The following is a 14,161-nucleotide window of genomic DNA, read 5'->3' as shown; positions in this document are numbered from 1 at the left end:
TGCGGGTCTTACAAGCCTCGGCTACTGCAGTTTTCTCTCACACAAATTCAAACCGTTAAGAGTTCAGCACCACAGTGCACAGCGGACTCACTTCAACTAATTAACTAAAATGTTTATAAGAATTGGCACAGCGGCCAAACAGTTCCAAGTAGCCTACAAACACTATTTAAGGGCATGATATAAGCAGGCTAAGTGAACCACTTGTAATGATTAGTCAACACTAGTTTTATTTCTAAGTCTATTTACAGGACATAGATAGACATTTGTAGCACCCTGAGATAAATCAGATAATACTTTGAATGGGCCCGCTGCCTGCTGCTCGTACCAAGAGGCAGGGCTTGAAAAGTGTGACCAAGTAAAGGTCTGTGACTGTGTGATCGTGATCATTTGACAGCTGAGAGGCCGGGCCCCTGGAGTCCCGGGCCGGGGAGAGGCCATACCCCCAGCACCCCCTGACAGACTGCCCCTGTGGGGGGCGACCTCAAAGGGACCTGGCCCCGACCCGGCCACAACCTCCTACGCCCACCTCCCCGTTCCATTTTTCTCATTTGTACTGGTTTCTCAGTTGTACTGTAATTGCGACCATAGGTCGCATTTACTATTAAAACCTGCATTTCCGTGTGTCATGTCACACCTCTAGCCTATATATGGTCACGCATCGTGACATCACGCCTTGTGACATCATGCCTCCATATATAGTCACGCCTCATGACATCACGTTTCCATCTCCATATATGGAGCTGACTTGTTCTGACACTCCATTTGTTGATCCTTCCCCACCCGTCCTTCCTCTTCAGTGTCTCCCTTTTGATTGATACCTTTATAAAACTGCAAATCAGAATGTGCATTCACTGTATCACGGTATACACGATATCTCTGGGACGCTAGGGTTCACATGGTTATAAGCACTATGGTAAAAAACACTGGTAAAAGCACTACAGTAATAGGTTTAATATATGTTCTGTTGATCCTATGACTGCCTATTTTCTGAACCTCCCTGTTAAAAAGACAGTCAATTTTCTCCTTGGTTGTCTGACCAGAGCTTGTGTGATTTCCGTCTCACCCAGCAGATATTAATTTGTTCGTATTCCTTAATTGTGAAGCAAGGTAAGCAGATCACCACTCCTGGTACACAATGACAGAAACAGTCAAATGTAGGAACAGACAACTGTACAAGCATACCATGTATGTAATGTATGCATTCAGTAGGTTGTTCAACATTATGGGAGAGGCACTGCCTAGCTGTTAGACCCACATACACTCAAAACTGGCTTTCCCAGAATGCTGCAGGCTTTGTTTGAAGGGAGATTCCTTCGGGACTGTTCTAGTTGAGGGAGGGGAGGCATTAGTAGAAAGCGCTGGCACATGCCCAGTGCTGTGTTGGCAGGAGAGTGCTGTCCACAGCTTGAGCACAGGACTTTTTCTAAGCTAGGTATACAAGCTTTACTCTCATGATTAGGAGGTAGAAAGTACAGCACCAGGAATGGATGAGTGACTAATGACTGTATATTTATTGGAAGATCTGCAAGACTTCTGAATTAGGTAAATTAATTGCATGCACTCCGATCAAATGCTGATCGGAGTGATATGCAGCCGTATGCGAGACTGGTGACGTATTGTAGCTGTGCCACGGCGGAAATGTAAACACAATCTAACAGGACTACAAATCAAAATTATTATGGAGATATCAGATTTTTGTCCCGCTGCTTCGGGTTCATCGTTTCTGCTTGAGACCAGATGCAGGCAGGAGGAGGGAACTTGTGAACTCAATACTGCCGCAATCTGGCGGAGTCGGGTTAGCGCCCCTCAAATATAATCTATAAATGCATGGTGTTTCTGTGGTGTTTGTCAGTCTGTCTCTGGGCACCGTCCTAAGGGTTGACTTCAAACCTGGCGTGTATATTGCATTGAGGACACAAAGGTGTGTTTTACTGAGAGGAGGGAGGTAGTTGTTCATAACAATAAATCCAAATCTCTGTCTGTGTCCCTTTTATGCTCCACTCCACCACTTTAAGTACTCTGGCAACAGGTACAGCAGGTATTGAATAACCAGAAGGGTTGGAAAATGCAATTACTTTAGACAAAAGGTGTAGCCATCATTAACAGATAGAAGAAACTGAAAGTTAGAAGAAGCTGAAAGTTACATTCCAACTTTGGCCCATGGTCAGTCCAAAATGTATTTAATGTGTAATGCCATACTTGATGGAAAATACTCATATTTTCTCATATTTATGAGAAACTTGTTTGTGATTAAAAAAAAAAAAAATGCTATTATGTCAGCTTTAATGACACACAAAGTATAACTGTTAGTTAACAACTATAACAACGAAAACAATGAGTTTAACAACATGAATACTAGTATCATATGGTTATCAGTGTATTATACTTTATACATTAAAGTATTATACATTATACTTAGGGAGAGTGTCGAGTACAGTGCACATCATGCACTTTCTTCACAGCTAATTAGTGAGCAACAACCAAAAAAAGAAATCTTGTACAATGCACAATTGCACATCATGCAAAACAAAATTAATCACTGACAGACACGAAACAAAAACATTACTGCCTGTTTCACATCAAATCCAATAAGGCAGTGTTATGCTTACTGTACATGATAGTACAGTAAGCCCACACATCGGTAGGGAGTCCTTGGGACAAAACCGTTTTAAGGTGACCTTAAAACGGTTTTGTCCTAAGGACTCTCTACCAGTGTGGTTTTGGCTTAAGGCTGCAGAAAGCGGCAATTATCATTGCCAGAATACTGAGGAAGATTTGTGGAAAATGTGGAATAATTTGGAGCATGCGTGTGCGAGTAGACTCCAGTCTAACCCGAGTGGAATAGTAAGACAGTGGCGACACTAGCGTTGACTCCCAGTGTAACAATGGAATGCGGAAGTGCTCATTCTATCTCACCGGGATAGTTCCAATGTTTGGAACTATAGCCCATAGGCACCCACTTTGCGTGTGGGTGTTTCCACTCTCTTACTATTCCACTCGAAGTCTAACGCTCCTCGATCCGGACTCCATAGTGGCATGGTAGCAGGATAAACTGATAAACTTAAAATCCATTGACTTTCAACAAGAATTATTTTGTCCATTATTAATTTGTTTCATTGATTGCTTTATAATGCTTGATGATGTGCCAATCTGGCACATCATCTTTTGATGTCTGGCAGTAACACCTAGGACTGACCAATTAACAAAAAATATATTGAATCGGACTTTAATAACTTCGACTTAATCTTGCTCATACTGTATAGGTTACAGATATACAGGTGTGTTACGGATGCACCGTTATAGAAATGTTGGCTCATATGTCATATTCCAACATAAACAGCTTGAATGTAGTATTTTTATTTTAAAATGTTCCAACTTGTTGACCCTTTTGAAATCTTCCCCAGAAAACACTAATAGAATATGCAGCCTTCATCATCACAAAAGGTTTTTTCAGCCTAAACCGTAATAAAATATCAGCTAAAAAAACCGATATTGAATTTCCGTTTGATGATATGATGAGCATTGATGATTAATTGTTGTGAGCTGGTAGATCTGCTATTTTCGAGGCAAACGTTTGAAATAAACGTGATATTTGAAGTCATTCTGCCCAGTCCTACCAGTTTACAGAGAGTCTAAGCGGCATGCAGCTGTTTAGATGCTTGGGGTGTTCTGTTGACTTTACAGGGCTGCCAACACTCCTGGATCCGGCAGGAGTTTCCTGTATTTTGACCACATCTCCTGCATGACTCCTTTGTCATCAGAGGACCCCCAGACCCCCGCTTGAGGAGTCCCACCCACACACCCCAAATCTCATGGATTATCACAGTCCAATGTTGGCAGCCCTGCTTATTGGTCTTATGGAAATGGTAATTCCACCAAAAGGCAGTCTTCAGTCTACCCTAATCATTTTCCGAAACATTGTGATTTATGAGAATTTAATGTCCAGCATCAGATATTAGGAAAGTTATGCGTTGTGTACATTATCTATTCTCATGTACATTGATATTTAACAAATTAAGATATGTGAACATCACACGTTTGTTTTCAACCAACTCTTGCAATTATTCAATTAATACAATATTCCAGGTACCCAGTATGTTGAATGTTCAAATAAACCATAACCTAGCAACCAATTAACCTGAAAGTGAACAGCAAATCTGCTAGCACAGTACAAACTGCCTTGATATGTACAACTGGTAACTTTGACATATTTATGGATTTGGTTTCCTATTTCAAGATAGAGGGGCATGGGTTAGTCTGATGTCCCGTTAGTCTGTCATACGTGGCCGCCTGGCCGGTTAAGACTCATCCATGGCTTCCGTGTGCTTTTAAGGTTAGGGGTAGGGTAGGGTAGGTTTAGTAATGTCGGACTAATGCTACACACCCTTCAAGATATACACCTAGAAAGATTAAGAAGCAGGCTCAAAGGAATGGAAATACAGATGGAAACATCCAGTTCACCAGAAATCCAGTTCACCAAGGCCATCATAGCTTTTGGACATCTGCATTTTGGAGTGCCAGCAATGAGCAATGACTAATGTTCTGCCTGTGCCTGACAATCACTCAACACACTCAGGGTACAGTAGATAGGGGTACATCCACACTTGTCAAAAAACGTCAATATTCATTATTCAATATTGTTTTGAACTACAGACTCCCTCTTACTCCTCTGGATTCTGTCTGCCAACTTCAGCTCCACATTTAATAAGTAATGAATTATTCTGAAACTGTCCCCTTTAATTAGCTGGAAAATCTTTCACTTTGTTTTAGAGAGAAGACAATTCATGTGTCTGGATCCTTACATGTCAGATCCAAGCATAGTTCCACCATAGGAGATGGGGATGGTACAGTATGTCACCGAAATGGACATAATATGTCCATTATCGTCATATAGGACCTATAGCAATGGACATCATGTGGCACACAATGGCCCCTTAACTATTAACCATTAACGGTTTGGTTAACGCGTATGCAAACGTTCAAAATGGTCATCCTAAGATTCTTTTTTAAAAATTGAATATGGAATGTGTTCCGGGGCCACAAGAAAACTCCCAACCGGCCAGCGGGCTGCAAGTTGAATATCACTGCTGTACACCAATGACACTTCTAGCATCATCATGTGACTCATGTCCATGCCATGTAAATGAGATACCGGTATTCATCAAATTGTTTGTTGCCAACAACAACCTGAGGCTCGCCCCTCTCAAACTTGCCAAGAAGATGGCAGTTGAATTCAGGAATAATACACAAGTTCATCTTGCAATAATAGCTCAAATGCAATCTCAGCTGTGTCATTCAAGTTTTTGGTGTTCACCAAAGAATTGCAAATTACAACCAATCCTGGTCAAATGTATCAGCAAGATACACACAGAGATATACTGCAAACAGGATTGAATGATGTTCAACTTTCTCAGATATCCCTCATTCACTCACACACCAGCACCACCCATCCATGAGATCTGAGTCCAAACATAGAATCAAAAATGTCATCCTTATCTCATTTGTTTGGCAAATGGAAGGTATGGGTTGTAAAATAGCTGACCCTAACCAATCACACTAGCCCCTGGCTTTAAGATCCAATTACATATGACAAATGGAACAGGTGCATGAAGGTGGTGGCTTTCATATTTGAGACCACCTTAACTGACATGATATCCTTAAAAGTCTTTTAAACAGCAACGGTTTCAACAAACCTTTCTGGACTTGTAAGCTATGTGATGCCAGATTCCCTTGGCATAGAATACATTGCCTACACATTGCCATGCTGCTGCTAAAATGGAATACAGTGGTACAGTACATAGGGTAACATGACTCTGCATTCTTCTTGCACTACAGACCGGGGCAAAAAGATCAACTCATGGTCATGGCATGGGAGGGTTCCATCATCAAAAAGATCAACTCTTGGTCATGGCATGGGAGGGTTCCATCATCAAAAGGTGTATCGTTAATAAGGTTTATAATGTGATGTAAACCGTGGTGGTTTGCATTACAGCTTCACCTTCAAAATGATAACAAATTGAATTTAGATGCATGCACGCACGCACGCACATGCGCACACACACACGTGCGTGCACACACACACACACACACACACACACACACACACACACACACACACACACACACACACACACACACACACACACACACACACACACACACACACACACGTGTTCCTCCAACATTCTGGCAGGATCCCGTTCCTTTATTTACTGCAGTGAGAGTAGCCTTGCCTTGCCGTTTCAGACAATTCAGAATTGTGCGCAGACCAGGGCTGCCAACAATGGACTGGGAGAATCCAGGAGTTTTATTTTTTATTTATTTTTAACAGTGTAGAGATGTCATTTCCTGTGTTCGGGTGAATTTGAGGAATTTGATACTTTTATCAGGCTTGCTTTATATTGGAAAATGATGGGTACAGTTTCAGCCATTAAAACACAAAACGTAGGCCTACAGAGATTGATTTGCTGACTGAAACAATGAGTCATAAGTGAACATCTCTGTATGCATGCACTGTCCAGACCCCTAATGCAGGGGGTATGGGGTCCTCTCCCCGAAACCTGTTATTATAGTGCATGTAAGTTCCTTTGTTCTGGTGAATTTAGGCACTTTGATACCAAATCCTGGATAAATCCAGGATAAATGACAATGCATCCAGGAGTGTTGGCAGGCCTGGCGCAGACCAGTTTAGCATATGGGGTCATTGAGATCATTTACTAGGCGGTCGGTTGGCAAATGTCTCCCTCAGCTGGACATCAATGAAACAGCAAGGTTAAGTAAGTACATAGGTCAATACGGCGTGCTAAAAAAAAGGAACAAACTGATACTGTTCAGTTCACCACACTAGATCGATTAATAATATGCTGCTGGATAAACTAGTTATACTACGGCTAGAGCTAAAACTGCAGTCTTCTAGACGGTAGTGGCCCAGGATAGTTGGAGCATGTGTGTGTGTGTGTGTGTGTGTGAGACAGCATGCAGTAGCCTAGGCTATGCTCGTACAGTAGGCAGAATTCTACATACAATGCATGCAGGGATCAATTCTATAATATGCAGCATTGTCTTTTATCTAACATACAATAATGCATTATTTAGTTGCTTTTCCATTTTGAAGATATGGCGGTCACACCCCTTTCTCTAGAACTCAAATAGGACTGCTGGTCCATGATACATTATGTCTTTTATCCCCCATGTGTTTAAAAATGTGACATTTGCTAGGAGTGTTCTAACTTACAATGCAATATAGTAGACTGCAACACAATGCAGGCCTAAGCCAATAAAGCCATATCGCACACATCTACAGTCAATTTTGATATCGGCAATGGCATTATTACAATGCGAATAGATCACATTATTACAATGCGAATAGATCACGGAAGATGAAATGCAAATATGATGCTAACGTGCACTGCCGTGGCATTCCAAGACAATAGCTCTTTCTCTAATAGGCTACGAATTAACCAAAGCTGAACTTCACGTGACATGATAGATACAGCCATTTGTACAATGAAATAGACCCCCATGTTCCTGCGGGATCAAGCTTATCAAAATGTCATGCGATTGCGACTCAACAACCCACACTAAAACGCACATGAAGACGCCAGAAATCATTATGTTATGGGCGACACAAGATATATTGCACTTCAACTCACCTTGAGCGGCCGTTCCTCTGGTGCTGAATACACTTGCTATCAGAGTGGCCACATACCAAATCATAGTACTATTGCCGACCAGCTCTTACCACGCAAAGTGCCCCGTTCAACCAATCTTTCATATTCGACCTTGCACCGAACGATTTCTTATCAATACTCCCTGTTCATATTCTATATGCCTTCCTCTTGACAATTCCCTTCATCCCTTCCCTCCCCCGTCCTTCCATCCGCATCCTCTCCCGGAGAGACAGAGCACCTGCACCGCCGCGTTTGTAGTAGACGGAGCCGTTTTACAATCGCATAGTGAAACCGAGTGTGAGAATGTTTCCACAGGTCCGCCTCTTCCACCATTGGATTGGTTCCTGATCGAAGCTTTGGGGCGTGTATTGGTTCTTCGTACGGCCCGGATGGACCCGAGTGACAGCAGCAGCAGCACAGACTCGCAGTCGTGTACCAATTCAAGGTGAGTTGGAGCGTGCCGTAGCCCGTAGTAGTGGAACCGCAGTATCATGCGCATTGACAGAGAGCCTTGTTCACATCTTTAAATACCTCGCCGAAAGTGGCACCATGTGCACCATCACTGTGCAGTGTGCACTAGTACAATCTTAAATAATGGTTTCGCGCGTTATAATAGGGTCCAGACAGTTGAGATCTGTTCACGGCACGCAGTTGGTTTAAAACGACAATGTGTCTGATTCTGTGGGTGACTCATCTCTCATTTGTCGCTCATATTTTACTGTAGCTTTCGACTGTTATGTCGCTGTCTGTGTTACCGACATAAAACGTTATTTTTCTTTCTTCTACTGCACTGTCTGGCTTATATGATGGGTGTGGCGACAGATGCACAATCGTTTGTCTGTAGTCTGTTTCCTCGACGACTGGAAGTACAAGGATGCTGCTTAAGCATGCCCACTGCGCACACATGGCTACACTGATAAGAAGCTTAGGTTTACTAGTCTAGCAGTTTCAACATGCATGACCACAGTGAAACCAAGCCGCTGTGCCTACAACATTGATCAAGTGAGTTCTGCCTAACAGTGCGAATAATATCGCCTCCTTGGCTTTTATGTCGCATCATGGAAAATAAATAGGACCAGACATGCACATCTGTCAGTCAGTCATGAGCTTCACCCACTGGGACAAGGCTATAGGACTTGCATCCATTGAAGGTCTAGCCACAGGCTCATGTATCTTGGTCAATATCTTCCATCCAAAAAAAAGAAAAGTCCTTTTCTATGGTAGGCTATTTGTCTTATAGTATGTTTATACTCCAAACCACTATAATATGGCTCAAATGAAATCTTAACCCACAACATGTTATCTGTTGGACTTGCCTATAGGCATTTTTTAATGTATTTATCCTCAGTTGTTTTGACACACAGTCATTGATCTAAAATACAGCCAAGACTAAAAATATGTAGTTGAACAGGTCAGAATTTACACCTCCAATATGTATTGGAGGTGTAAAATATAAATGGTATAAAATAGGGTTACCAATACCATGGTTAATGTGGTAAAAAAGAATAGTGCTTGACATTGCCATTCATGAGTCAGACACAGGACCTGTGGTAGGCCATTTCTCACCATACAACAATATTTGCGTACAGTATGAATATGGAGCAGGTTGTTAATATTAAATGTCGGTTGGTACCTGTACCTTAGGCTTAAGATAAAGTTAGAGTTAAAAGAGTTAAATTGATCGAATCTCTAGATTTTGCAGTGTGGGTGTGGAATGGGGATGGCTGATTTGGGCAGTCACACCTGGCCTGAGTCAGACCGGTTGAACTTGGAGCTGCAGGGCCGGATTAACACCTCTGAGGGCCCCTGGACACGCGTGCGCAACATTTTTGCTGTTTTGGAGCCGTTTTGGGGCAGTTTTATGCCGTTATATTGGCCTATTTCCGGTCGCCTACCCCCCCAGAGTGACAGCCAATCTAGCGCATTGTTGCTGCTTTACACACAATTGCACTTTTTAGCTGCCCTTCTCACCAACAATAAAACACTAATCTTTTTACACACCATTTATTACATTCGGATTAGCAGGGAAATTTTCTGTGGAGATAAAAAAAAAAAAGAAAAAAAAAATCAAAACTTTTTTTTTTTTTTTGAGGGGCCCCTGGTGCCCAAGGGCCCCTGGGCACGTGCCCAAAGTGCCCATATGGTAGATCCGGCCCTGTGGAGCTGACACACCTGTTGTGCATATAGAGTTAGCACACAGGATAAATTAGGATAAATCAGTCACCCCCCAAAACATCTATGTGACCACAAACTGCTTGCCATGTCTTTGGTGTAATAATACTGTGCATACTGTACCAGACCTGTGATGACAGATTCTCTCTGTGAGGATGACTGATTTATCCTGTGTGCATCAATTAAGTCAATAGAATACGCTCCAAGTCCAACCCAGTCCAACTCAAGCTAGGTGTGAATGCCCAGATCAGCCATCCTTCATCAGTGTGTTCTTATGTGGCACCATAGCTTGTGTACACCATTTGTACTATAATAATAATAATAATAAAAAATACCACATTAATTTAGTCCCCAGTTTAGTCATTGTGCGTCTTAGGTACCAGTTCTTTTGACTTAACTTAAGACCTATACAGAGGCTCAGGTGTGGCCAATGCTGTTTGGCCACTCAAAATAGCAAAACAGTATTGGCCACGCCAAGTTCAGATGCGCAAAATCGAGCCCATGGTGTCACCAGCTTCTTTTCAACTGATAGCGAGGAGTTTTCACCAGGACAGCATAATACGTGCAGATTCACATTATCTGTCCCTGATCATCACCTCCCTGCTGAACAGGTGGCAAGTAAAGCCCCAGTAGTTACTATACTTATACTTATACTATACTTCTGGAGGGTGAACTAGCCCTAAGACTCCAAGATTAAATACATTATGTCAAATTGAGGAGAGGGTAGTAATATTAGCTAGTATTAGGTAGTAATAATGTAGCTGCATTGAAAAATAATCCAAAATCACTTTATTTCCCTCCACTTTCTCCTTCCTAGTTAGTAGTTCATATGATTTACATGTCCAAACAAGGTACCGGTTGGAGAGGACAAGGGGAGGGACAGGGGATCACCTCCCTGCTGAACAGGTGCCTCATCATACCACGGGTCAGGAGGGAGAGAAGAACCTATTTCACAATAACCTGGCCAGTGCTGGGTACCAGCACCTGAACACGCTGATTAGCGCATCGTAACACATTCATAAATCGACTGCATTTATATAGCGTCTTTCTCCAAAGCACTTTACAACATATTTCACATTCACCCATCTCACACAGTGACAGCAGTGGCAAAGTGGTTGATTCCCAAAGAAATTCTATGCTTTATTAAAGCATGGCTAAAGTCTGTATGTCTGTCCCCTCAAAAGCAGACAGCTCATACATGATGCCACACAACTGATCCATCTCTGGCTATAAACGAATGGCGCATTAATAGTCAGCATAGGAAATTCCCTGTGAAAGTGGAACTCGTGAAGAATGTGAAAGTTGAATTGTTGATTGTTGATAAAACGTAGATATCCCAATGTTGTTGTTGTGAAGCACTTTTGTACTAAGTATTTATAAAGATCACTACATCCAGTTGGCCAAAGACGATTTCAACTCTCACCACACTAGTTCACATGTCCAGTAGCAACCGGTTTGTCAATGCGGATATAGTGCCATCCGGATTCTCTGTTTATAGTGCAGCTTCACCACTGAATAATAGATTATGATTAGTGGGGCTTTGTTCACAAACTGCACACATGGTGACTTACTGATATCTGAAGAGTGAACAGGGAGGCTATGCCATTTTTAGATTCATATTGTCTTTTTTTCCCTTCTCTCTTGCAGTTTATATTTACTATTTACTTTCACGCATATTTACAGAATGTGGTCAGGATACACAATCGCATTATGGCATGCAAACTTTTCTCTTGTGTCTATTTAGCAACGCAGTAGTCTCAACGATGTCAACGGTAAACGGCTGTACTTCACTGCAGGATGCTGCCAGTTGTCACCACTTGTGTTAAGTTAACTCTGAAAGTATACGAGATGGATTACGGATCCATTTGGTTCCATTTGTACTCTCTCACAGGTTAGTTTTGTTCCATTTGTACACTTTCAGAAATAAATTAAGTTTGGATTTTACTAAATGGGGAACAAAACTGCAATGGTGACAATTTAATAGCTAAAATAAACAATCAGGGATAAGAGTAACAACACTCAAATCAATTCAATTTACCCACTGACTGAAGGTATCATGTATAGTTGATAACCATGTTATGGTTTCTACATCTCTCTGCAAGCTGCAAAAAGAATTTATCTCAAATCTTAATCTCAAATAATTGTGATTAGGTGATTATGTTATAATTGTGACAGGCGTACAGCTGTGTGTCTTTGCCATACACACACCCTTTACTAGAACTGACAACTGGATCAATTTATCAACCACCTTTATTATTATACAGCAATATTCTAGGATGGGTCGCTTAAAGTAGAGTGAAAATTAGGCGAATGTCTTAAATGAAAATACAATAGCATATTCCTCTCATCTTAATCATCCAATCTTTAAACATGCTCATCTTGCATCACTGAGACTAGAATGGTGCCCATTGGGCACTGGCCTACTTGGAATGATGCAAGTTGGAAATGCATGCCCCACCCAGTTATTATGTCTGTGTCCCTTTTATGCCCATATAGCAAGTTATTTGTCAGGCATGGCCAAATATGGAGTATGCAGATGTCACATCAGCATCATTGTGATGTCAGAACAGGCCAGCTCCATATATGGAGATCTTGGGGGTGATCAGGTGTGATCAGTTGGCTGGATCATGTCCAGATCCCGGGCAGAGGCTTTTGTGCTGGCTGTGCCGACTCAAGGCACTGTACTCCCTGTGATGGTGTGGAAGCCTAAGGCCAGCTCCTTATGGAGCCTTGTCCAAAGCCTGGGCAGAGGCCTTTTGTGGCGGTTCTGGACAACTATGGGTCCGACCGACTCAAGGCCGGGCACTGCACTCCCTGTGGTAGTGTGGAACGTGTGTGTCGAATTTGAAGTTATGTACTTTGACTAAAGAAAAGAAGACGCACATCTCGTAGTCACGATGCTAGAAACTTCAATAAACCAACGTTTCGGCAAGCAGGTTGCCTTCGTCAGGGTATGAATTTGAACTGAAGTTATGCCCATATATGGAATTCTTTGTCTGGCATGTCCAAATATGGAGTCTCTACAGATGTCAGAACATCATTGTGATGTCAGAACAGGCCAGCTCCATATATATATTCTGGACAACAGGCGATCCAACAGACGACACCAGGCACTGCAATCCCTGTGGTGGTGTGGAACGCGTGTGTCAAATTTAAAGTCGTGGGGCGAACGGTTCTCGAGTTATGTGGATTACAGACGTACGTACATACAGAGACGTGGTGCATTTATATTAGGATGAGTGTCTCAGCTCTGTTGTGAAGTCTATAAATACCATGGTGATAATTAAGCTCTGGGTTCAGCATCTGCCAATCTGGGAACCCCTTTGGTTAAAAAGAGGAAAAAGAAAATCTTGAGTGTTTCTCAGAGAGTTGTTTTGTTTTGTTTTTTCTTTCTTCTTCTGCTTTCTTTATTTGCCCATTTCTTTTTTCTTTTGTGTAGTATTCATTTCTGTTTGTATTAAAACAACCTATAAAATCACACCTGTGTGATTTTATAGGTGTAATGTTATTTTATAACTAATTGTTATAGTTACTGCACTGTACTGAACTCATATACTACTCGTACTGTACTACTTGTACTGTAGTGTACTGTAGTGTACTGTACTAGTGTACAGTACTCTGTACTGTTATTTATTGATTTTAAATTTCACTAGAGGATACTCCCTTGAGTTGCAGCAACTTGTTTTCAAGGGGGTCCTCAGTAGCCTGGGTAAACCCCTCCCCCCTCGCCAGATTTGCATTCTGCCTCAACCCTCCTGGCAGAATGAAATGTTGTCCAGCAGGGGGAGTGGGTTTACCCAGGCTAGGTCCTCAGGGGGTGTACTCTGTAGTGTACTGTACTGTACTGTACTCTACTGTACGACATATACTGTACTCGTACTGTACTGTATGTGTACTGTACAAGTCTGTACTGGTGCTGTACAGTACTGTACTGTACTCTGTACTGTACAGTACTGTAATATTATGTAATCATACTGTATTCGTACTGTACTATGTACTGTGCAGTACTGTACAAGTATGTACTCATACTGTACTGTGCTTACCCTTACTGTACTGTACTCTGTATGTACTGTATGTACTGTACTGTACTGTACTGTACTGTACTGTACTGTACTGTACTGTACTGTACTGTACTGTACTGTACTGTACTCTTACAGTGCTCAGTGTGAAGCTCAACAGCAACCCAGACAGACAGACAGAAAGACACTTGTGCTGAAAAATACATTGGTGTTACACTAAAAAAGATCAACAGCGCCACTTTGTCACCTGTTGGTACCCCAACAGACATAGGGGTCAGATACACAAAAAGATGCAGGATG

General features: G+C 42.0%; 1 protein-coding gene across 1 annotated transcript in view; it reads right to left on the bottom strand.

Moving 5' to 3' along the window:
• Positions 1 to 7,716, bottom strand: part of igsf9ba (immunoglobulin superfamily, member 9Ba) — a gene marked incomplete at both ends in the record, with an annotated part of 62,027 nt that extends 54,311 nt beyond the window's left edge. Inside the window, one exon of the mRNA XM_079514445.1 lies at positions 7,653 to 7,716. Coding sequence (XP_079370571.1) covers positions 7,653 to 7,716 — 64 coding nt within the window. The remainder of the gene's footprint in view (positions 1 to 7,652) is intronic.
• Positions 7,717 to 14,161: the final 6,445 nt, after the last annotated feature.

Source organism: Electrona antarctica, assembly GCF_951216825.1.
Source record: "Electrona antarctica genome assembly, chromosome: 11".
Lineage (NCBI taxonomy): Eukaryota > Metazoa > Chordata > Actinopteri > Myctophiformes > Myctophidae > Electrona > Electrona antarctica.
The sequence above is the reverse complement of the archived record's forward strand: the minus strand, read 5'-3'. Positions and strand labels throughout refer to the sequence as shown.